This window comes from Hippichthys cyanospilos, chromosome 2 (genome assembly GCF_059441005.1).
Source record: "Hippichthys cyanospilos isolate Australia breed blue-spotted pipefish chromosome 2, RoL_Hcya_1.0, whole genome shotgun sequence".
NCBI lineage: Eukaryota > Metazoa > Chordata > Actinopteri > Syngnathiformes > Syngnathidae > Hippichthys > Hippichthys cyanospilos.
Window position 1 is genome coordinate 21111403 of NC_142370.1, and position 23867 is coordinate 21135269.

The following is a 23867-nucleotide window of genomic DNA, read 5'->3' on the forward strand; positions in this document are numbered from 1 at the left end:
TGCCTTTTTAAACGTGTCCTTCCCCTGCAGTGTCATGGACTACATCCTTCTGTAAAGTCCACAGTGAAGGAGCTTTTTGAACATTGTGGTTTCAGTGAGTCTTAACCATGTCACTTCTACAAAAAAGGGTTATCCATACAAAGCAGAGCAACTGACTGACCACGCCTGTCTGGAAGGTTTGGAGCATTTGCTGAGCCACAGTAGCATAGCCCTTAGCAACATAACTCAAATTCAAAATCAGGATATGATGTCACATAGCAGAGGCTGACATTCTTGCCGCCACAATAAATGTGCTTTGTCATTGACTGTTCTTTGTATTTAATTGTGAATGTAATTTGTGGGTCCTTGACCATTCCACTGAAGCACCAAGTGCATGTTAATGACCTTGGTAGCTACACTGAGGTCATCCTAAACAGATTTTTCACTATGCTGTGAAATAGCTGTCCTAAATGACTGAATAGGATGAAAAAAGTATACTTGTTTGGTTTTATTTTAGATAGTGATGTAAATACTATCATAAAATTGTAATGACTGTTTTTCTGCATTTGTGTGATTTTGTATGAATGCATCTTTTTGGAGGAAATTTTGAAAAATTTTCCAAAAATAGCTCAGTTTGTTTCTGTGAGTCTGAAACTGTTCGTCTGTCTGTCCATCTGACTGTGTCCCAACTATTTTTTTCCCCCAGTCTAGTGACGAAGCCCGAAGTTAAAAGGAGCTATATAGCACAGGGTGTGTCCATGTATGCCACAGTCCAAACCCTCAATGGGCATCTGTGCTCACAAACTGCTGCCTAAATGAGGACACTGTAACACCCACTCACATGTGCACGCACACTCACAGGCACACATACACATATTGCAGTTAGTTGTATTCACTTCAGGGGAAAGCTTGTCACATGTTGGAAAAGATTGAATGCTTATCCAATAATTTCAGTGGCAGCTCAGACAAAACATATACATTTTTTCGAGTAGCCACATGTTAACCCTGTTTTTTTTTTCAACCTGGTGTGGTATTACCACCACTAAGAGTATGGTGTCATCGTTGCGGATATTTATGTGTTTATTCATCTGCTAATCCTTGATTATGGTTACGTCAACCTGCTTTCCATATTACTGTATATCAGTATTTTTCCAAAGGCAGGTTATTGAGAGTCGACTCATCGATGTCATCATAAATAATTACATGAGGATATATTTAACAACATAAATCCCTTTTTACAGGTTGCTGTTCACATTGTTAAAACTTTCCTTGTGGGCTGTAATCATGGAGGATATTAATACCTCTGAGAAGCTAACGTTTATCCGGATCTAGTAAATATAAGAGAACAAAATGTAACCGTTCCCGTTTTCAGCAGCTCAAAGGTCTTGTGCTCTCCAAGTGCAATTTTTCCTGTTCTTACTACATTGTTGGGGCTGGTGTTCCTCCAATCACAGGCTAGTCTTGATGACCTCATGAGAAAAGCAGCGAGCGTGCTTCCTGCTTTGGTTGACTGATTCGCTCTCTGGCAAGCAGTCAGCCTTATGCAATGAGTAGTCAATATGACTTTATGGTGCATTCAAGCAGTGCATCTTACCACATTTTTTATATACTTAATACAGTTAGTATATATGAAAATTATTTTCATTGTTATTGTGCATGTTTATAATTGAGAATCGCACAACATTGCTTCAGTCAACTGCTGGAGCCTTGCCACCCAGTCAGTCATTTTCTATGGACACTGTTTGCCAAATGTAGCCATCTCTGTCTGGGCCTTATTCCAGGAATTTAAAATATGTCGATCAGCTAGCTACTAACGGATCCTCAGCCCTCCACCCCCAAAAATCTCCATTTCCACCACCGCCTCACCCCTCAGAATGTTGTCCAACTTGTTTCCTACTCCAGCAGGTGCATATTGTTTCCCAGGTCAAAGAAGGAAAGAACCACCTGAGGTTGATGTCCAACAATGACATCACATTTGAATGTACATGCAGTATAATCACATTATTGCTTGACTGTAAAACACAGGATTTTCTTATTTGTTTGGCTGAATAAAATCGGCGTTTTTATTGATACAACTGCTTGGTTCACACGCTATAAAGTCCAAGAAATCTCAACCTCGTCATTTTGGTGCCTCCTTTTTATCATCTCAGAGGGACCCAGACTACTTGAAGCTATGGCTGGAGAGTTTCATCAGCTCCTATGAGAGGTGTCTGGATGTGGATTTTGAAAAGCCACCATTAAGGTAAAGCGTAACATCTGATGTTTTCATGCTTCCTTCTTTGTCTGCCCAACAACGTCTTTTTAAAGACTCATCGTTTGTGATGTGATTATTGCTGCATGCCATCAGTGAAAAATAGATCAATGTTGACTTTTTCAGGCTTGAGGAGCCCCCCCCTGTCTTGAGTCTTCTGCCAGACAACATCTTACAGGTTTTGCGCCACCAGCTTCTTCAGTGCGTCCAAAAAGCCTCTAATGGACTGGAGCCTGAGCAGCAAAACTTGGCACTATTGCTGCTCAAATTCCTCATCATCGTCTGCAGGTCAGCATGACAAACATATCTATTACAAAATACATAATGCCTTCTGAAAGGTCATTGATATGCTTGAAGTCATTGTTTTTTTTGCACTGATGCTTTTGTGTGTGTGTTTACAATTGCGTGCTTCACAAAGAAACCTGTCCAATGTGGAAGAGATAGGCACCTGCACCTACATTAACCACATCATTGCCATGACGACACTTTATATCCAGCAGGTATAATTAATCTCTCTTTGTTTTGTTGTTTTATCTTTACGCCTATAATCTAGTTTTCCAATTGTGTGCATCACCAAGACTTTTTTCCACATTTGGTCACGTTTGTCGGTGTGCAACATTGTGCGAGGATGTAAAAATGAAGAATGTAAATATAAAACAAAAACAAAAAAATACCTTCTGATGTGTATCTGTGTGGTCTCCCAGCTGAAAAGCAATACCAAAGAGAAGGAGTTGGTGGACTTAAGCCAGGCAGAAGAGTTTGTCCGTCATGCTCTGGCATTCTGTGAGAGCCTCTATGACCCTTATTGCAACTGGAGGCATCGAATCTGCGGGTAATAACACTCACTACCAATAAGCAATAGCACTTAGAATAGACTTCATGTGTAATTATATTCATGCCATGTTGTTTGACATGCATTTTTTCGCCTAGCAATCTGCTGGGTACAGCTGAGAGAAGCAGGCAAAAGTACAAAGCTGCTCCACTCACAGTGGAATTTGTTCCCTTCTTTTACCGTAAGTGTCTAAGTCAAAAAACATCAAATACTTTTCTGTAAGTGGTCTTGCAACTCATTGTATTGCCCTCAGTTGTTCATGTGTTGCATGCCAACAAATCAGATGAGGTGCTTGCAGCTATTTTAGACAAATACTGTTTTCCTCCCACTGTGGTAGTAATTTAATTTCATAGCAAACAATGTCAGTTCTGTGCACTGGCTTTCCGTCCCTCATGAAATGTGTCATTTCCAAACGTGTATCATGGTGTAGTAGTAGGCATGGGCAGATATCAGATTTTGACATCACATACTAATGTACATACAGTACTTTAGTAAAATATCACAATGTCATGGTATTGTCGTTGTATTGAAATCACAGCTCTAAAATGTTCATTTTTAACTATTTCGGTAAATAGACATTTTTCAGCATTGAAGAGTTTTTAACAAAATATTCTAGTAAATACTGTACAGCCTGTTACAATAATAAATGTTTACCATCATAAACTACAATAATTTTATGAACAAAATTAAAACAGCCTCAAACTAGCAAAATCTGCAGCTCAATAATAAACATATGCATAAATCCTTTCGTAGTGAATGAACACACCATTGCTCAATAGAAAAATAATATACTTTTAAAACAATATCCTGGAAAAAAGTAACATTTTGTACAAATAAAATGTGGTTTTGAAATATTGTAGCACGAAAGTAAACAAATACAAACACATTATTAGATGATGTAATTGATTTCAGATTGAAACACTCCCATTACACCGACTACAATAGTAGTCAGTAAATTATGTATTGTCAAAGTTCTGACATGAGTTTATTTTTGGATAAGTGTTCTCTCTCGCTCATTTTCCATACAACGCAAAGCTATGATTTATTTTAACGATTCTCAAAAAGGTGAAAGATTTAGAAAAATTATAGAAATTATATCAAAGACATGATTTAACATTAGCACAACAGTAAAAGAACCTTATTTCCCTAGAAAAAAAGTAACCGCTACTATTAACGCATTGTGATGTTAACACAATAGCCACCTTACTGTTTTTAGTTTCACCAACATGAGACACTTTTACTAACTTATAGAGACATTTATTTTATGACAGCGTTATGTTAATATGTTCCCATTACCATGAATGTGTCAAACGATGATGGGTGGTGCTCTCTTAAATGTGACATCATTTTCAAAGTAGTCCATTCTTTGGCAGACACTCTTTGCAGGTGGGATACAGTAGCTTTCATTCAAGCCGCCATTGTCACCAGCCCTTTGCCAAAGGCCAAAGAATTCCCACACAGCTGATTTAGTTGTTGGGACGCCCTCATCATCCCTTTATCAATTTAGCGTCAGCTAATATATTGGTCTGTCTGTTTATGCTCTCATTTTCTAGAGTGTTTTCAAGAAAGTGAACACCTCAAGGAGAGCTTAAAATGTTGTCTACTGCACCTTTTTGGCGCCATAGTAGCTGGGGACCAGGTAAGGCACTGTAAAGATTGGTGGGAGTCTCATAAGAACAATTTGCCTGATGCATTGGTTACTCTAAGAATTGCAGCTGGTCAACATTTTGAGAAAGCTGTAATTCAACTAGTGCTGCTTCTTCGATAGGTGGTACAAACCCTAGAAAAAATAAATGCTTCGATCTACTTATTGTATAGACCCTGACGAAATTGATGTTGTTACTTGGCACTTATTCTTAACCACCTGCAATCTTGATTAGCAGTGTATTTCCTCGATGGATATTAATGACTATATACTCCTGTGCCAAATGTTTATTATTTGCCTGGGGGAAATCATCTGCTGAACACTTTTGCATGTAACTATGTTATTAAACCAAAGGGGAAAAAAAATCAAATGTCTTTTACTTCCTTTTATGCATCCCTCAGAAGAATGCACTGCTCGCCATCTCCCCAGCCACCATGGAGGTTTTGATTCGAGTGTTGGTGGATTGCTCTATGGGTAGTTGTTCCTTTGACGTAGGAGAGGACTGGGACAGTGAGGCCCCTGATCGCAAGGCATGTCTAACTTTGGGCTGTTTGAGAGTAGTGGTGCAGTGCCTCTTGGCCGCCAGCTCAGACCAGCGGCAAGTAGAAATTGCCTCTGTGCTAGAAAACTACTTCAAGCTGCTTAATTCGGACCCGGCAGCTGCGGTTACTGCCCGGCAGCAACAGCATCAGCAAGCCAAAGGTCGAGTACCATCACTGGGCAGACACTGGGAGAGCCGCTTTGTGGCACTGCAAGTGCACATGCTCGGTATGACAATCAAAAATGAATAATATCCTTCCTCCACCTAATCAGGTTGGATGAAAATTTGCACAGTACATTTATTATCATATTTACGCTTGTGTTTTTCCCCTCTCTCCTTGCTCCTCTCATTGTCACAAAGACACAATGAGGGATATGTTCCTTTGTTCAGACAGGCCTGTTCTACAAGCCATCTTCCTCAACAGTAATTGCTTTGAGCATCTTACACGACTACTCCAGAATAGCAAGGTAACTTCCTCGCGGATTAGATACTGTAACTTGATGGTTCATTATGAAATTCAGATATTCTGTAGCTTTGGAAAACCTGGTAGTTTCTCTTATTTTGAAGGTTAAGAGAAAAAAAAACTTTCTCCATTCAGCAGGAACGTTTGAAAAGTATATTGACCTATGTATGTGACACAAAAGTTTTTTTGGACCAACAGTATCTCTAGCACGCTGCAGTCTTTGCCATTTTTAGTTCATTTGATGCTCTCTGCGTAAAAATTATACACAACATGCATGGTAACTCTCTACAGCTCGGCTGGATCACCATCACTCCTCCACAGTGACCCCCGCTGAGGGTCATGTCTTCTCACCTTTCACCCACCACTTTACTCACAACATTCTCCCTCCCCTGCACCAACCTTTGACCCTTCCAACCCTCTGCTCTCTCAACTCTCCCACGCGCTGTGCTGACATCTTGCCTGTTGTGTGTGTCAGCTGGTTAATGCTAGGTGCACGACGGCAGACAAGGACCAGAAAGATATAACCAACAACAGGTTACTGACAGAAGGGAGAGACATTCAGGTACAACAGAGAAAGTTCAAACTCAACCCCCCACCCTCCCCCATTCACTATCCACCCCCACCCCCCTCTGACCTGACCAGACATTGGCCACTCCACAGCAAGACCCTCACCAGCCCCTGCCCAGTGTAAATCATTACTTTTTGTATATAGCCAAATGTATACTGTAGCTCTTCAACACTCTCACATATACTATTACCCATTACTTTTGATTTTTGCATGAATATCTTAATGTTCTCTTCTGTTTTCCACAATTCTCATTCATAATACTTTGCCTTACTCACAGAGCTGCTGTTTAGATTAGTTAAGTTTTAAGCGCAGCATTGCTCAAGATATCTGAAGGTGCATTTGTCAGTTAGATCCATGTGCTTTTTTTTTTTTTTTAGCTAGCCAAAACTGAATGAAAAGGCAGCTAATACAGCCCATTTGGCATGTTTTGTTTCTTCATCTGTTCAATTCCAGCACGACATACACTGGACATGAGCAGCTTTAGAGCAGCTTGTATTATAGGATAAATGGTTAGATTTAACAGAATGTATCTTTAAAGCCTGTATCTGGAATGGACTAAACTGGTGAATAGTGTTATAGCAAATCTCTGCAGTCTTGCTGAGGAGTGAGCGCCATGCATCCCCACTTTGCCAGCTAGCTTCATTTAATTGAATCATATGTTTTCCCTCCCCTTAATGTTGTCTTTGTTTTCCACACTTATTTTTGGATTCCATTTGAATGCTTTCACATTAGAACAGTGTTTGTCCTTCCAGAGTTCAAGGGTGTTAGGGGATTTGGGTTCATTGACATTTTTAACACAGTCCCATTCCAGCTGGTCCAAAATTCAAACTTTTTGCCATCTCTCTTAAAATATTAAAGTAAGAAACACTGCACCTGTTTGGACAGGAGCACGACAGAGCTGGATGGAGATGTGTTTGTTTTCATGGTTTAGGTTCTGGTGCGTGGGTTGCATGAATTTTCCTTGGTTGTGTGATGATGAACATTGTGGATGGCTTTGGGTAGAATTATGCATGTTTGTGCTTGCGTGTGTAAATGAGTGTTTTCATTTTCATTTTTTGTGACCAAGATATGTGTGTCTTTTCAAGGTAATATGCTGTTAAAAACTTTGATCCCTGCAGCTACTACAGTGAGAGATCTAACCATTGCTGATGATTTTACTCACGTTTTGCCACTTACCTGGATCAAAACCAAACACTGCCATCTTTTCATTTCATGTTGTATTCAATAAATCAATTTTAGCTTTGACATGTTTTGATTTACACTCCCCATGTTTTTTTCATAACAAAATATTTACAAGCACAATGCTGATGCAAATATTTTTTCAGGTGATACAAGGAAGGTTAGACTCCCTTGCTGTTGCAACTATTAAAGCCCTCACTACAGTGATGCATAAATCACCAGCTGCAAAGGTAAAGTATCATTTAATAAATTAGATGTACTTTACATAAAAATTTCCAAGACAGCTGTATGACATTTTCTGTTATTAATAAAGCAACTTTTTTTGCCCACATCACAGGAGGTTTTCAAAGAAAGAATTGGTTATAATCACTTGTACGAAGTCCTCGTTTCGCTCGGCCAGCCATCTCGACAACTCCTTAAGGAGCTGATGAACATGGTGAGGCTAGATTTGTTATTCCTGTAGGTTGTGTACTCATCTTTTGTGTATCTTTGGTTGTGTATGTGTAGGCAGTGGAGGGTGAGCACACGTCAGTGGGCCTTTTGGGAATCAGCAATGTGGAGCCTTTACTCCTGCTCATCCAGTGGCTGCCAGATTTGGACTCATCCGAGTTGCAGATTTATGCTGCAGACTGGCTCTGTCGCCTCATTTGCCTCAATCGGCAGACACGCACCACCTGTGTCAATGCTGCCATGGTCTTAAGAGCGTTGGCTGTCCTTGAGTGCCACCGGCGGCTACATCGAATTTGCGCAGAGAGCCTTTTGCGATTGGTAGGAGCTCTTGGCTCCCAGTCCCTGAGTGCCAGAGATCTCCTTCGGCTCCTGCATCTTCTGAGACCTCCAGAGTCCAGCCAAGCACACCCTTATGTGGGACCGGCTCTGAAATCTCTTCTCTCCATGGTGCGTAAGCAGGGTCTGGAAAGTGCAATGCAATACTTTGATTTGTCGCCCAGCATGGCTGGCATTGCAGTTCCGACAGTTCAGCGCTGGCCAGGTTCTGCATTCAGCTTCCTGGCCTGGTTGTCCCTCGACCAAGATCAATTGGGTCCAATCAGCAAAGACAAAAGAAAGCAGCTCTACAGGTTAGTGGAAAAAAAAAAAAACAGGTGAGAGAAATAAAAACAAGAGACAAAACACTTTTCAACAACATCAAATCTTATTGACCATAGATACTGTCTTTACATAAAATACTACGTTTCCAGTCCTGACAAATATTTGGAACGTTGTATGTAAAATGGCAAGAAATTCATCGTATCATACCTTTTTGAACTGCACTATACTTATGGTATCAAGAGATTGTATTTTTTTTCCCCCAAATACCCCTTGAAAATAAATTTCTAATAATTTAAAGTGTCCGCTTCTGCCTTCATGCAATTAATCACACTGGAGTTGCCTAAAACCAAACCAAGGATGCAAAAGTGTTGATGTCACTGATGGCTGTGGAAAGGCCCCAGGAATTGGAAATTGAAATCTGATTGATTCAAATCCTTAAGAAAAAAAATTCTATTAAGTGTGTACCGGGCCTGCAAACTAGAGTCTGAAGGCCCTGTAAAGTTCACTCTGGTATAGCATCACACAAATGTTTAATTCTGATTGGACAACAAATGAATTACTAATACCAATGATAACCCACACACGACTTTAGGCTGTGCATCCAAGTCACACACAATTAAATTAACACAATTAAATTAAGCCAAAAGAGGAAATAAATGTGTGTATATATACAGTCCCTTACAGTCTTGTCGCTTCTCCATTTTGTAGAAACAATTGCTAATAACCTTCATCAATAAATTGTAAGAATGCTTGCCGAACCGCATGGATGCAGTCCATGGAAGTCATACAAAATATTAAATTTGGATCTCACAGCACCACTACTTAATTTGCTTATGCTATGTAACATATTTTTGTATTTGAAGTACATTTTTGTTTCAATTTTCACACTACTTTCTGTAGGCGACAAAACTTTGCCAAACTTTGACCTTTATGTCTTCATTAAATGATAAATCTTTTTTCAGTGAAACAAATATATTGTTGTACATTCAACATTATTTATGTTTTTATATATATATATATATATATATATATATATATATATATATATATATATATATATATACACACACACACACACAGAAAATTGTGCATTACTGTAATGTTTGACTTACATTGTTGTGTAAATATTGTATTCAGACCATGTCTGTTATTAAGAACATCATTTCTCCATTTTCCAACCCATGCAGCTTTTTTACTTCGGGCGGCACAGGGTTTGAGGCATTTATAAGCTCTGCGGGTGTCCTGGTGGTGGCTGTTTGCACAAAGAAAGAATATGTCACAGTCCAGCTACCCGACAACTGCTTCTGTGACTCCCTCTGGGTGAGCGACACACAATTACATTACACTGACTACAGCATATTGCTGTCAAAAGTAAAGATTTTTTATTGAGCAAATTTTAAACTAAGGGCCTTCGCCAAACATTGTCTGCCTCGTTCATAACATTTTGCCCTAAAGGGCTTGCACACTTTAACAGATCCAGTATAGGTATGGGCCTATGTTATTCTTGTCAACAGCACAGCATTGGTGTGGTGCACATACCTGGAAAGAGACCATTTGGACAAAGTCTTGTCTACATTTATGTGGATGGACAGCAGAAACTCTCTGCCCCCCTGAAGTATCCCACCATGACTGAGGTGAAACTCAATAGTTAGAATAAGAAACCTTCCAAGCATAGTGTGTAGTAATGTATAGTTATTCACTGGGAATAACTAGTGAATGCAGAATCCTAAGTGATGTCTCTCCCCTTCCCACAGCCATTTACCTCCTGTTGCATTGGCTCAGCTGGGCACCGGACCACAACTCCGCCACCCTCCCAGATCCCTGACCCCCCTTTCTCATCAGCCACCTCACCCAACACACGTTCTTCATTGGGTAGCATCCTTTCGCCACACACCTGGGGCGGGCTACTGAGCGGAAAGCCTGAGTCTGTGACAAAGCTCATTTCAGCAGGCACCCAGGACAGTGAGTGGGGAACCCCCACATCCTTGCAGGGTCAGCTGGCAAGTGTTATGGTGTTTCATGAAGCCCTCCAGTCCAGCCACATCAAAGGCCTCTGCAGTGCTGGTAAACAGATGGAGATGACAAACAGATGGGGGACTTAAAAAGTAATTGTAAATAATGCTGTTTCTACACAGGTCCAAATTGTGTGTCTCCCTTAAAAGCCCAGGAGGCAGAACTTGGTGATCTTTCAAGCAAACTGCTGCTGCATTATTCACCAAAGGTAATTTCTTCATCTTTCAAATCATCTATGTACTGTAATATTTGCCAAGTTTAGCCCGAAACTATAACCAACCTTTGCCAACAGGCATGTCAAAACCCAATCTGTCTTGATCTTTCCCCCAACAAACTGCATGGACGTCTGACTGGGAAAAAAGTTGTTAATTGGGACATTAAGGTTAGGCCATCCCAAAAATTCACATTGACTTTGTCAGTCCGTGCACAAAACATCCACTAAATAGCATGTTATTTGTATTGTACTCTGTATCTTTTATAGGACATGATCAATTGTGTAGGTGGACTGCAAGTGCTGTTTCCTATACTAGAGCAGCTGGCGGTCATGACCCCTGAACAACAAAATAGTGATGTTTCAACTGGGTCAGACCTCATCACCCCAGATGTGACCACTCCCGCTGATGGAGAATGGGTCATTCTCCCATCAAACAGGGCTTCAGGTTTGGTTGGCCTCACCCTGCTGGTGCATTAACAAGCAGCAGATGAAGTCTTCATTTTGTTATATCTTGTATCAGAAGCGCGTTTGGAGAAGAACCTAGTGGCTACCTTTCTGTTGGTGCTGAAACATTTTCTACAGAGGCATGCTATCAACCAGGAGACTCTGCTCCATTCGTATGGTGTTGCAACTCTGGGAGCTTTGCTGCAGAAGGTTTGAGTTTGAGTCTTATTTTTCCACATTCACAGTCTGGTAGGCTTTGTAAGGAATGCGGTCGCTCTGTGCAAAGTTCACTTGCCCAGTGTGTGAAACAAAAGGTCACTAGCATCAACTTAAATTGCTCTGTGACTGAAGCTCTTGTGGGCACTTGAATTCCATGAAGTCTTTCACAATATGCCTAACCAAGCAATGGTATGTCACCATACTCACACTGTAGAGTGGGTTATATTGCAAGACAAGAAGAATGAACACATCAGGTGATTACAAATGTATTAGTGTTTATAAAAATGCAAACCCTGTTTTTAAGTTATGCGGCTTCCTTCTATTTGACATACTGTTTGTGTTTATTTAGTAATTCTTAGAAACTGAGAGATTTTTGAGGGGAGTACAAGAGAAGTGCATCTCAATCAGCATTCATACTGTGGCAAAATACAAGTCCTCTTTGAGACGCAGATTAAAACGGCAGGAAATAATTCCTTAGGCGGCTCGGTGGCACAGTGAATAGCACGTTCACCTCACTGTTAAAAGGACCCGACTTCAAATCCACCTCCCTCCGGCCTTACTGTGTGGACTTTGCATGTTCTCTCCGAGCCTCTGTGAGTTCTCTCTGGACTCAACGGCTTCCTCCCACACCCCAAACATGCATGGCACAGGTGTATTAGATATACTAAATTGTCCTTGGGTGTGATTAGGTTGTTCATCTCTGTGTGCTCTACAATTGCCTGACAACCAGTTCAGGGTGTCCCCCACCTACTGCTCGAAACCAGCTGGGATAGGCACAAGCAAGCCTGCATCCCTTGTGAGGATAGGTGGCTCTAGAAAATGGATGTGATGGATGGATGGATGGATGGATGGATGGATGGATGGATGGATGGATGGATGGATGGATGGATGGATGGATGAAATCATTCCTCATGACTAAACCACCACACGCTCTTAAGTAGTAAATCTGCAGATAAACTAATTTGTTATCCATTCCAGTGAGATCCTGTTCTAGTGTTTTGGTTAGGGTTATTTGTGAATCCATATACAGTTACAGTACACAGTGTATTGAAACTAAGGTGTATGTTTTCAGCTTCCAGGAGGACACATTGATGTTAGTGTGCTTGTAGCAATGCAGCTGCTGATAGAGCAAGTGACACATGAGAAGAATCAGGGTCTGCTGCAACAACTTCACACACATCTGCTGTTCAACTTCAACATCTGGAACAAAGGGGACTTCCCTTTACAAATAGGTGAGATCTTAAAACAGGGGGGAGATCTTAAAACAGGGGGAAAAAAAAAAAAAAAATATATATATATATATATATATATATATATATATCAATCATTGATTGATTGATTGATTGATATATGCAAATGTAAAATGATAAATTGGTTACATTTCTTTATGAAGTTCTGAGTTCTTATGATGTTCTTTCTTTATTTTGAAGGTCATATACAGTACATGACCACTGTCATCAAAGACAACAGGAAGCAGTTCCGTAAAAAATATGGTGTCCGATTCCTTTTGGATGTCATACGCCTATATTACGGGTGAGATTCACTTCCCCAACTTTATGGCTAATCAAGTACTACCTGAGAAAAAATGAAACTCTGCTTTTCATTTCAGGAAAAACATTAAGAAAGAGAGTGCCCTAAGTGAGGATGACATTCTGAACATCCGTACATCTCTCTACGACCTAATCAAGTACTACATCAGCAAAGGCGTGTCACAGGAGGAGATGCACAGCATTATTGGATACATCGCTGGTATTGGAGATGAAGATCAGGTGAGGATGAGTTGTTCTAACATTTTAATATCTAATATAATAATATATATTAATATATATATTAATATATATATATATATAGAGAGAGAGAGAGAGAAAATATTAATTTATGCTGTATGGGGGGCACAAAGGCAGATTACTCCCTCTCCCAATAAATGCCAAAAAGTGTCAGTTAGCTTCAGATTTTTGCTATTTGCGGGCCACTGTAAGGGTGCCTTATATTAATATATTAAATATCTCAGATAATTGAACATGGCTGTGGTGTTCTCTTATCGGTGACTAATTTGAAAATAAAATGTGTGTTGAAGATTTGTGGGCTATTAGAGATGTTACTCAGCCTCCTTCAGAGCAGTCCATCCAGGGACCAGCTTTTTCTGCTGCTCTTTGAGCCTGGCGCTGCTGACTCCTGCTATGCTCTTTTGCTCAACAATAAACACTCTGACCGCCTTAGAGAACTTGTCTTCAAGGTGGGTTACAACCAACTCCACCGGAAGCACAAAAATGCCATCATTCATCTCAGAGCTTGTTGAATTCACACATTTTTTATACCTGCCTCTGCACAGCTGTTTGAGCGTATGTTACGATGTGATCGCATTTATGAGAAAAACAAGCAGCGTTTGAGACTGAGGGAGGCGGGTTACAACGGACTGTCACTGCTCTTCTCCGATGTTCATATCACGCCAACTCTTATTCGTTGTCTCCTCAATCAGGTTCTGCACACAGGTCAGCTTTTTGTTCACAATAATAATAATGTAACACAGGAAAAAAAAACTAAGTTTAATCTTCATGTGTGTGCTCATAACATGAAGATCAAGTGGTGAACTACAAGGATCTGATGGCACTAGTTCAGCTCACTCATAGAACTGGACCCAGTGTGCGGCTCATTGTCTGCAAGCGGGTGAGGAAGCACAGACTATTTCTTTCTACCTATTTTTTTTGTTGATAGTAAGACGTTGAAATATTTTATCAAGCATCAACCAACTTTTTAAATGGTCAAGACCCCGCCATGTGAACAAAATAAACCTTAAAATTCACTCTTAAAATCTTGAAAAACTATATTTAATATCCCTCTTTATGCTTAGGTGTACCAGCTTCTTCAGTCCCAACAAGAAGCTGCTTGCCAGATTTCAAAGCAGCAGTGTTGGCAGGATACTCTTGCACGACTCTACCTACGAGGTGAAGGCTCATTACCATCGCGAAGTGCAGACACAGTCAGCACCTGCAGCCTGGACTTGAACCAACCAAACGGGAGCAATAACAATCGCCTGGAATTGCCGCTACCCCGGGGAACAAGGACAAGCAGTGCTAGCCGTTTGGACCGCCTCGAAGATGACTGGCTTAGCATGGGTGACACTCGTTCTCTAGACAGCATGGAGAACAGTGATGTCACCTCACTACTGGACACTCCGTCATCGTCTGCTTCAGCTGAGCCACAAACCCAAGTCAAGCCCTGGCTCTTGGGAAAATCTGGAGGCTTGCTCCTTGACCTGTCTCACCTGCAGGTCTACGAGGGCTTGGAGAGTGGCAGCCAGACACCTGGCAGTATTCCCAGTACACCCTCTCCACTTGAAGCATCAAAGCCATTTCCAGGCAACTCTGGAAGTGTCGATCCAAACGCCTCATTGACTGAAGAAACCTTTCTCTTCACGGACAATATCTCACTGGGGGAGAGCTTCAATAACACTGAGGTGATAAAAAAGATTTGGTTAAAAGCTCGCATAGTCTTGAAGAAATGCAAACTATTCACGTAAAGGTAATTAACTTTATCCGTCATTGCCTTCTAGCGGGCTGAGGAAGAATTGTACAGTATGTTGCTGGAGATAGTGCTCTGCGTGATGTGGCGTGGAGTTGAAGGTTCTGACGATTCGGCGTGGCTGGAGCGGGGCCAGGTCTTTTCAGCCCTCACCAAACTTGGAACAGCCAATGAGCTGCTACTTCCTGTCGATCAAATTAAACTTAGGTCTGTCCTCTTTCAAAGGGCTGAACGTGCTTCATTTGCTCCAGGAGCAGGTGAAGTGCTTCCACATGCAAATGTAGTTCATATTTTTCTTTCTCTCTGTGCAATCTCTTTCTAGTCTCATGGAACGCATGTTGGAATTGGCCGTGACTGATAACCGTGAGGCGTCTGCTGCCACATTGCCTCAACACACGGAGAACGCAGTCCGTCTACTTCACGTGGTCCAAGATTTCCTGCAAGCCGAGGGCCTTATCAACCCAGCTTTGTGGACAGAGAAGGTGTTGGAGGAGACTGTAACACTGATGGACTGTCTTATGGTCTGGTATTCTGCTGGCACCCAATGGTTCCAGCTTTCTCAAGTTGGACTGAGATTGTTGCTCGGCTTCATGGCACAAGAGGATTCAGAGGTGAAACATTGTCCTAATTCTTTTTGTCATCTGTCTGTCTGCCTGTCTGTCTGTCATCAAAACAAATATTTTTTTCTGAAATTACAGGTGTGCGCAATAGCCACAGCCAAGCTCAATTTTATTCTACAAATGAAGGAAGTGGCGAGCCAGGATGAGGCCTGCTACCTGCTGGGCAAAGTTGAGTGCATCCTGCGGCGCTCTGTCCAGGAGAAGACAGAAGAAACATACTCATTCCTGGTTCCTCTGTTGCGAACACTCCTCTCCAAAGTTCATCGCCTCCTCTATATGGAGCTGCATCTGCCGCAGCTGCCTGATACCAATGGCAGCCCATCATTCTTTGAGGACTTCCAATTATACTGCAACTCACCGGAGTGGCGCGTCTACCTGGACAAATATGTACGAGACGGATTGTACAGTGACGTTTTAGGTGACGAGATGACAGCATCCGTAAAGTTTTTTTCCATTTATATTTTTAGATAATTCCATACATGAAGCAGTATGAAATTGAGACCTTCAGTCAGGGCCACGAGAGCATGGCACTGTACTGGAAGGAGTGTTTTGAGGCCTTCATGATCAACCTGCATAAAAGAGAACGACAAAGGGGCGAGAGCAAAATTTGCTTTCAGGTTAATTAAAAACCCCAAATTGGATTCTAATGAAATGCAAGAATTTACCGTTACATTTCACCCATTCTATTTTTTTTACTTCAGGACCATTTCGTCGAGCCGTTCTCCCGCCAAAGTCGTCAGGAGAACTTGAGATACAACAGCATGTTAAAGCAACAGCATAGCCAGAACGGCGCCTCTCTCAGACAGTGGAAGGCAGCACGGCGAGGCCTTGTTTGTGAGAGGGGGCCCTGGGCTGAAAGGTTGTGATCTTAGTTTTCATTTCTTACATTTTGAAATAGCCGACCCAAAATGGAGTCTGACATCATTCACAATAGTGGTCTTGTTTTTTGAGTTAAAAAAAGCACACATCTAACAATGCACACATCTTTTAATCATTTCTTTGCTGAACTGATGTCTCACATGCTGACATCTTATGTAAGTAATATTATGCATGATCCTTCAATCATGCAGTCACTTGAAAATGTTGAGTACATTTTCAATTTGAGAGATTCAGACATCCTACTGTAAAGCGCATTTCTCCATTCAAGAGTTAGGGATGGAGGTTATTGGGGTTGATGATTGAAAATTGACCACTCATTCGCACTGATGACGCAACATCTTCTGAAGGAAAGTTTCATCTTGGAATAACAGGCAACCAAAGAAGATGCACTGGAAGCTGTCCAGCGCGGAGAACTTTTCCCGTATGAGGTTGAAGTTGATCCGCAATGACAACTTTGACCCTTATAGGGAGGCCAGCGCCCTGCGAGACAACCTTGGTACGACTCAAAATCCCATTGTTTAATTGAACTGTTTTACATTAAAAAAAAAAAAAAAAAATCTAATATTTTATCGTCTGTGATTTTGCTCAGGTGTTCATCAACAGTTTGTAAATGCGGAATCTCTGCTCCTGGAAGCTGTGAAGCAGGTCAAAGTCACCAACCTGGAAGATGACATCTTGGAGCTGCCAGAGGATGACCTGGCAGTCACGAATAACCAGTCAGTAATTGACATCATCAGTTCCCCCACAGTTGATATCACTCTAGCATGCTTGCTAGGTCAGAAATTTGGAGTTGTTTTAATGGTTTCATATTTTCTATATGTTGTTTCTACAGGATTGAAGCAGAAGAGGCAGGTCAAAAGGAAAAACTGATTCTGTTGGAAGAATGTCAGCTGGTGACGGTGGTCGACGTAATTCCTGGCCGCCTGGAACTCACAACCCAGCACATCTATTTTTTTGACTGCAGCCAGGAGAAAGACGAAGGTGTGTCTCTTTGTGTTATTGTGTTACAAATGTAGGCAGTAGCTCACAAACCTCAAAAAAGACTGAATAATCCTTATTTGAATTGACACCTAACCTAATCGAACATCGAACAAAATCGAACAAAAGTCCTATATCCAGACCGATACCTAAAACCTCTCCCCTTCGTCATCATCTATGCAGCAAGGTGGTACATTGAAGTTTTTTTAAATGTTTTTATTTAAAGCATTTTTTCTAACTGCCCGGCTACAGCAACACCATGCCTTCAACACTGACTGAACATAGCTGCATGTTTAGAAATAGGAGCAGCACAAACACACCTTCAACGAAGACTGAAGATTCCTGCATTTTTAGAAATATGAGCAGCACCAACAAATGTTCAACTTAACACACTCGGATTGTTAGAATACTGCATCAACTCATCAGTAACACGCTTTCGACTTCCTCGTCAGCCTCTGCACCAATTCTATCCACGAATTACGCTGATGTTCGGTGGGTGCAAATATTTTGTTCTGACCCCAGGTATCCCAGCTGTTGTTGAGTTTGTTTTCTTAATGGCTGCTTTCACAGAAATGTTTGGATTGCCCCTTGGTGACTTGTCATATAACTGCAGATAGACCGCACTAAACAATAAGCCGTAGGATTCAAAGCGTGAGAAAAAAGTAGCTGCTTGGATTTCAAAATGTACATATTTCTGCTAATCAATTAAAAATATGCCGGAGGTAATTGTTAAATTAAAAAAAAAAAAGATTTTGTATTACTTGGATAGTACCAGTATTATAAACCGCGATTTCTATGATGTTGGGGCATTGTGTGCAGCGTAGATTAAAGCAAACACCAATCATGATGAATGTACTTGTATGTTTGTTGAAGGTGTGGGCCATGATTTTAAATGGCCCCTGAGTCAGATTCGCGAGATCCATCTACGGCGATATAATCTTCGTCGCTCAGCTCTGGAGATCTTCCTTATCGACCAAACCAACTACTTTCTCAACTTCAAGAAAAAGGTGATCTATCAGCTTCCTTGAACCTGTCTGACCTTCACTTCTTGATAACTAGCGATACAGTAACTCCACCGTTTTCCCATTTACAGGCAAGAAATAAGGTGTACGACCGCATGTTGCTATTGCGATCTCTCAGTCTGTATGGGACCCGTTCTCCGCAAGAGCTCCTTAAAGCCTCTGGATTAACACATGTGAGGAACGTTGTTGTACGGGATTGATTTCTCATTAGTTTTGTATAAGAGACAACATTAGACCCAAAATAATTCCGGGTTTAAAGATAGACAACTTCATCAAGTATCTGTAGAAGATTACCTGATCTGAAATGTGGAATATGTCATCTGCTATCTCGTTTAAATTGTTCATAGAAATGGGTCAACCGGGAGATTTCCAACTTTGACTACCTAATGCAACTCAACACAATTGCTGGTAGAACATACAACGACCTGGCTCAGTATCCAGTGGTATGTTCTCTGACTGAAAACATGACCAGTGAAGGCTCTGCCAGATGTTTCACCTCTTCTGTATCTTTGTCAATAGTTTCCCTGGGTTTTGGCAGACTACACCTCGATTGAGCTGGATCTTTCGGATCCCTTGGTATTTAGGGATTTGTCAAAGCCGGTGGCAGTACAGAACGACCGCAACGCCAAGACCGTTCGAGAAAAGTACGCGTCAGCTTTGTGTACCGTGTGGGCAGTACAGTGTTTACAATATATTATACGGTTGCAGGAAAAGTTTGCGTATCTTTTGTACTTGATCTTTTTCTCGTGACTGTCAGGTATGAAAGTTTTGAGGACCCAACAGGAACGGTCGACAAGTTTCATTATGGCACCCACTATTCGAGTGCAGCTGGTGTGATGCACTATCTGATCAGAGTTGAGCCTTTCACCTCTCTGCACATCCAACTCCAGAGTGGACGGTAAGCGGGTCTTCCCAATTTTCAGGATGTTACCGCAATCATAAAAGACAGCTTTTGTGGATGCCAGTGGATATACAATCATTTTTGATCGTCTTCAGGTTTGATTGCGCCGACCGCCAGTTCCACTCCATTCCGGCAACCTGGCTGACTCTCATGGACAATCCCAACGACGTCAAGGAGCTTATCCCTGAGTTCTTCTACTTCCCAGAGTTTCTTGAGAATCACAATGGTGAGGCTCTCTATGAACTCAAAGGTTTTGATACATATGGTTACAATAAGACAAGTGATACTTACACGTCTATGTGCCCCGCTGTCACCCAGACTTTGACCTTGGTCGACGGCAGATAACCAAAGAGAAAGTAAATGATGTCATTCTCCCCAAATGGGCCAAGTCCCCTGAGGACTTTATCTATAAACACCGCAAAGCCCTGGTGAGCTTTTGTTCTAGTTCATCTGCTCCTTGTCTGTGCTACGTTCCTGTTTCTTGCCTTTTGTCATACAAGTATGACAAATGGGATTTAATCTTCTGGTCGACTTCTGTGATTATGTTGCTGTGACAGGAGTCTGAATATGTGTCAGCACACCTTAATGAGTGGATCGATCTCATCTTCGGTTACAAGCAGAGGGGTCCCGCCGCTGTAGAAGCCCTCAATGTTTTCTACTACTGCACATATGAGGGTAAAAAATCCGGAGCGGTCATCAGTTTCATTCTCTCAAGCACTATATTGCCATACAATTTCCTTATTTCTTTTTGTACTCTTAGTAGATCATACTGAAATTGCTTGCGCTCATATTTTATTTTAACTTGGCTTTATAGGAGCAGTCGACCTTGATGCCATTACTGATGAAAAGGAACGAAAGGCCCTGGAAGGCATGATCAGCAACTTTGGGCAGACTCCCTGCCAGTTACTCAAGGTGTGGAAGCGCCTTTTGCTGATCCTTTACTAGTAGGAATACACTCAATTTTCAGCCAACCAAAATTGTTGTCTGAAAAAGGCAAAAAAATAAATAAAATTGTCTTGTCCGTTATGAGCTGAAACAATACTTTTCTAATAATCTAATAATTTGGCGCCGCCTAATCCATTTAGGTTTTCTTGTATTTTAAGTGAAACAAGTTGCAGTATTTATCTTAAGAATGTTGAAAAAAAGTTTTGTTTGCACTTTATCAATCTCATATAATGTTCTTCTGCACAACCTTTGTTTCAAGAGGTATTTCATTCAAGGCAGACAGTTTACCTTTTAGTTTGTTACAGCACAAATTGGGGGGAAAAAATCCTTCAAACAGGAATGCAAAAGGACAACTCACAACCCCTATCATATTAATTGAATAATAATGTTTTGCTGCGCAAGGAGCGTCTGTGAGGAAAAATCACTGGCTATGCGCTTACGCCATCTGCTGGATTAGTCGTGTAAAAGGTCTCAACACGACAAGTTCTTTTTTGACTGACGGTCAAGGGACCATAGAAGGGATTCATACAACAAACGCAAGAAATGCATAGTTAAAAAAAAAAAAAAACTGGTTTACAGTAAATGGAAAATGACTACTGTATTTATAATGGCGTCAATGGGACAAAAATTCTTTACAAATCACATTCCAGTCGCTAATTTTCGGAGTGCCAATCAAAAACAGTTAGAGAATAGATCAGTGCCTTTTGGTTTGGGGCCTCTTTTAACAGTCCCACGGAAATTTCAGCTCAGTATTGATTTTTTTCCAATGCTTTATCTTGATAAAACACATAAAAATGTTGTGAGTCCAAAAATTCTAACCGAAAAAATACGGGGATTAAACGGCGTTAAAACAAAAATAATATTCAGAGCCATGCACTTTTATTTCATTTTTACCAATTATTTCCATGCCTTAAGAGTCTTCTGCTTGTGATGATAGTCCATTCTCGAAGTCAATTGGCTGGCGCGACGTGATGCGTCAAAACCTGTTTATCCGCCCATTGCCTTTTTCCAACAGAATAAGTCCTGCAGGTTTACCCGCTTTGTGTTTAATTAAACAGACCCAAATTCAACAGTAAATCATTTGAGACGGGATCATTGTTATTTTCATACTTTATGTTTAGAGCAGAGACTGAGATGTGAGATTCTCATGATGTAAAATGGTGGCCTTTGCTCAATAAAATTTGGGAAAATCTGCTTCATATTCATGATATGTTTTTAACCGTATCCGTCTATGGCTGTGTCTGTGTGAAACCAGGAGCCACATCCAATTCGTCTTTCTCAGGAGGAAGTGGAGAAGAGGAAGGCTCTGCTGGACTCATGTCCTCCGGTCCTGTTTGAACATCTCAGCAACCTCAAGTCCTTTTTTGTGGAGGTCTGGCCACTTTGCCGTTTTTTTGCGTACTTTTGAGCATTTCGTGCCACGTCTCACAACGCTATCTATCCCCCGTGTGTTATTGCAGGGAATCAGTGACAACGTACCTCTGGTTAAAGCTGTTGTTCCCAAGAACCAGTCCCACTCATTTATCAGTCAAGGGAGTCCAGACACAATGGTAGGCATCGCAGCCTTATGCTCCTCTAATACCCTGTTAAATTGACTAACCATTCTTTTGAGACCAAAGTATTTTTTTTTTCTTACAAATTGACTGACGGATATGCACTTTTCCTTGTGCATGTTTTTCCAGGTGACAGTAAGTCAAAACTGTCTTTTTGGGACCCATGGGTGGCTGCCTTACAACAAGAATATCTCCAACTACTTCACCTTTATCAAAGACCCCACAGTGTCTCATAGCAAGTGAGAATGCTGCACCTGCCACAAATATGCATGATGTCACATGAGTCAATAAGTCTATTTGATGTTGGAGATAGATCGTTTTTGTATAACTCGTTGCCCGCAGGACCCAGCGTTTTCTATCGGGACCCTTTGCTCCTGGTGTGGAGGTAACAACGAGGCTGTTTGTGATCTCACACGATGGAAAGCTACTCTTCAGCGGAGGCCACTGGGACAACAGCCTCAGAGTCACCTCACTTGTCAAGGGCAAGACTGTCGGGCAGCACGTCCGTCACATGGGTAATTATATAGTGCATACAGACGCAATTGGACCGGATATCCCGTTCCTCCAGCAAGCCTTCAGACAAGATTTTGAGTATATGAATATCCGTGCTGCCGTTTTGTTTTTTTTTTGGTTTTTTTTTTAAAGAAGGCTAAATTACATTTTACCAAACGTATGCATTTGGCCTCGCATCTTTTATCCCCTCCAGATATTGTAACCTGCCTGTCAACTGACCACTGTGGCATTCACCTGATCTCCGGCTCAAGGGACACCACCTGCATGGTGTGGCAGGTTCTACAGCAGGTTCGAGTTGTCGTTCAACGGGTTAATTTTTGATTGTGAAAATCAGCATATTGAGGTGGACGACAAAGGATTTGACTGTTTGTCCCCTCTTTCTGCAGGGCGGTGCTCCAGTAGGTCTGCATCCTAAACCTGTTCAGGTGTTATACGGCCACACAGATGAGGTGCTTAGCGTTAGTATCAGCACAGAGCTTGACATGGCTGTGTCTGGAGCACGGGTGAGCCTTAAGATACGAGCTGTAATGTCACTGCAAGTTTTATCATGATAAATACGTCGTTTGATACAAATTGTGCTTTTGGCAGCACATTCAATTGAATGTTTGGAGTGAAGATGATCCTACAGTACTTTCCCCCAATATGCCTTACACTGCACTAAAACGCAAACAGTTTACATGATGCGTAGTGAAATATAACAACTAAAACAAAATAGTGGTTCACCAGAACTGCTTTAACAAATGACTGTGTTTTAGGGGGACTGCGAGCCTGAAATCCTTTATTTTACTTGAAAATCCACTGCATTAAGTATGGATGTTAAATTGGAGTTGAAAAAAGTTTGACTCATTTGCTATACCGGTTTGTTTTCCTTGATGTGCAGCCTTATAAAGCAGTTCATCCCATCCATTTTATACTAAATAGCTTTGTTCATTTAAACTGTGGCTTACAATCGGCGCAGTCCCCAAATAAACATGTATTTATTTATTTATTTTGTTTCGGATATGCCGAGTTTTCACCAGATCCCAGCATTATATTTGTTGTTTTTCTTCTTCTCTTAGGATCATGTTTTAGCCTTAGTGGAGGTCTGTGTATGTAATGCTTTTGACTGTTTCCTCTGTGTGTTCATCAGGATGGGGTGGTGATCATCCACACAGTGCGCAGAGGTCAGTACGTACGTTGCCTGCGGCCGCCGTGCGACAGCTCCTTGCCCCTGTCCGTCCTCCACTTAGCCGTGTCCTGGGAGGGTCACTTGCTGGTCCACACCTGTCTGGAGGGCAAAGCAACTCTAAAAGTGCATATATCGCCTTAATACACATCATGTCCTGGAAATTCACCTCAGATTGTTGAAGGGACTGTGGTAATTTTTTTCTTTTCTTTTTTTAAACAGGATAAAAACACCCTCCACCTATACTCTGTTAATGGAAAGCACCTTTGCAGTGAACCTCTGAAGGAGCAGATGACGGACATATGCGTTTCTGGGGAGTTTGTCATTACTGGCAGCGAGCAAGGCTACTTGTCCGTTCGGGACCTCTACAG

General features: G+C 41.4%; 1 protein-coding gene across 4 annotated transcripts in view; it reads left to right on the plus strand.

The window, feature by feature from the left end:
* Positions 1-23867, plus strand: part of nbeal1 (neurobeachin-like 1) — a 31462-nt gene that overhangs the window by 4742 nt on the left and 2853 nt on the right. For 2 of the 4 annotated variants that reach the window (XM_088407525.1, XM_088407526.1), the window contains exons 3-53: positions 2130-2221; positions 2357-2518; positions 2649-2730; positions 2935-3062; positions 3161-3243; positions 4616-4701; positions 5109-5475; positions 5609-5715; positions 6187-6273; positions 7605-7688; positions 7796-7894; positions 7966-8537; positions 9696-9828; positions 10023-10142; positions 10263-10572; positions 10644-10729; positions 10814-10903; positions 11003-11180; positions 11256-11389; positions 12471-12630; positions 12829-12931; positions 13008-13167; positions 13476-13634; positions 13731-13890; positions 13977-14065; positions 14250-14855; positions 14952-15127; positions 15243-15531; positions 15619-15927; positions 16008-16157; positions 16242-16399; positions 16791-16915; positions 17009-17135; positions 17252-17400; positions 18271-18404; positions 18491-18592; positions 18767-18862; positions 18939-19063; positions 19177-19317; positions 19416-19546; positions 19639-19748; positions 19878-19995; positions 20135-20232; positions 21521-21637; positions 21726-21815; positions 21948-22057; positions 22161-22333; positions 22525-22619; positions 22718-22834; positions 23461-23622; positions 23719-23867. In XM_088407525.1, the coding sequence (XP_088263651.1) occupies positions 2130-2221; positions 2357-2518; positions 2649-2730; positions 2935-3062; positions 3161-3243; positions 4616-4701; positions 5109-5475; positions 5609-5715; positions 6187-6273; positions 7605-7688; positions 7796-7894; positions 7966-8537; positions 9696-9828; positions 10023-10142; positions 10263-10572; positions 10644-10729; positions 10814-10903; positions 11003-11180; positions 11256-11389; positions 12471-12630; positions 12829-12931; positions 13008-13167; positions 13476-13634; positions 13731-13890; positions 13977-14065; positions 14250-14855; positions 14952-15127; positions 15243-15531; positions 15619-15927; positions 16008-16157; positions 16242-16399; positions 16791-16915; positions 17009-17135; positions 17252-17400; positions 18271-18404; positions 18491-18592; positions 18767-18862; positions 18939-19063; positions 19177-19317; positions 19416-19546; positions 19639-19748; positions 19878-19995; positions 20135-20232; positions 21521-21637; positions 21726-21815; positions 21948-22057; positions 22161-22333; positions 22525-22619; positions 22718-22834; positions 23461-23622; positions 23719-23867 (7988 nt within the window). The remainder of the gene's footprint in view (positions 1-2129; positions 2222-2356; positions 2519-2648; positions 2731-2934; positions 3063-3160; positions 3244-4615; positions 4702-5108; positions 5476-5608; positions 5716-6186; positions 6274-7604; positions 7689-7795; positions 7895-7965; positions 8538-9695; positions 9829-10022; positions 10143-10262; positions 10573-10643; positions 10730-10813; positions 10904-11002; positions 11181-11255; positions 11390-12470; positions 12631-12828; positions 12932-13007; positions 13168-13475; positions 13635-13730; positions 13891-13976; positions 14066-14249; positions 14856-14951; positions 15128-15242; positions 15532-15618; positions 15928-16007; positions 16158-16241; positions 16400-16790; positions 16916-17008; positions 17136-17251; positions 17401-18270; positions 18405-18490; positions 18593-18766; positions 18863-18938; positions 19064-19176; positions 19318-19415; positions 19547-19638; positions 19749-19877; positions 19996-20134; positions 20233-21520; positions 21638-21725; positions 21816-21947; positions 22058-22160; positions 22334-22524; positions 22620-22717; positions 22835-23460; positions 23623-23718) is intronic. The other 2 variants (XM_088407527.1, XM_088407528.1) reach the window with 1 other exon arrangement.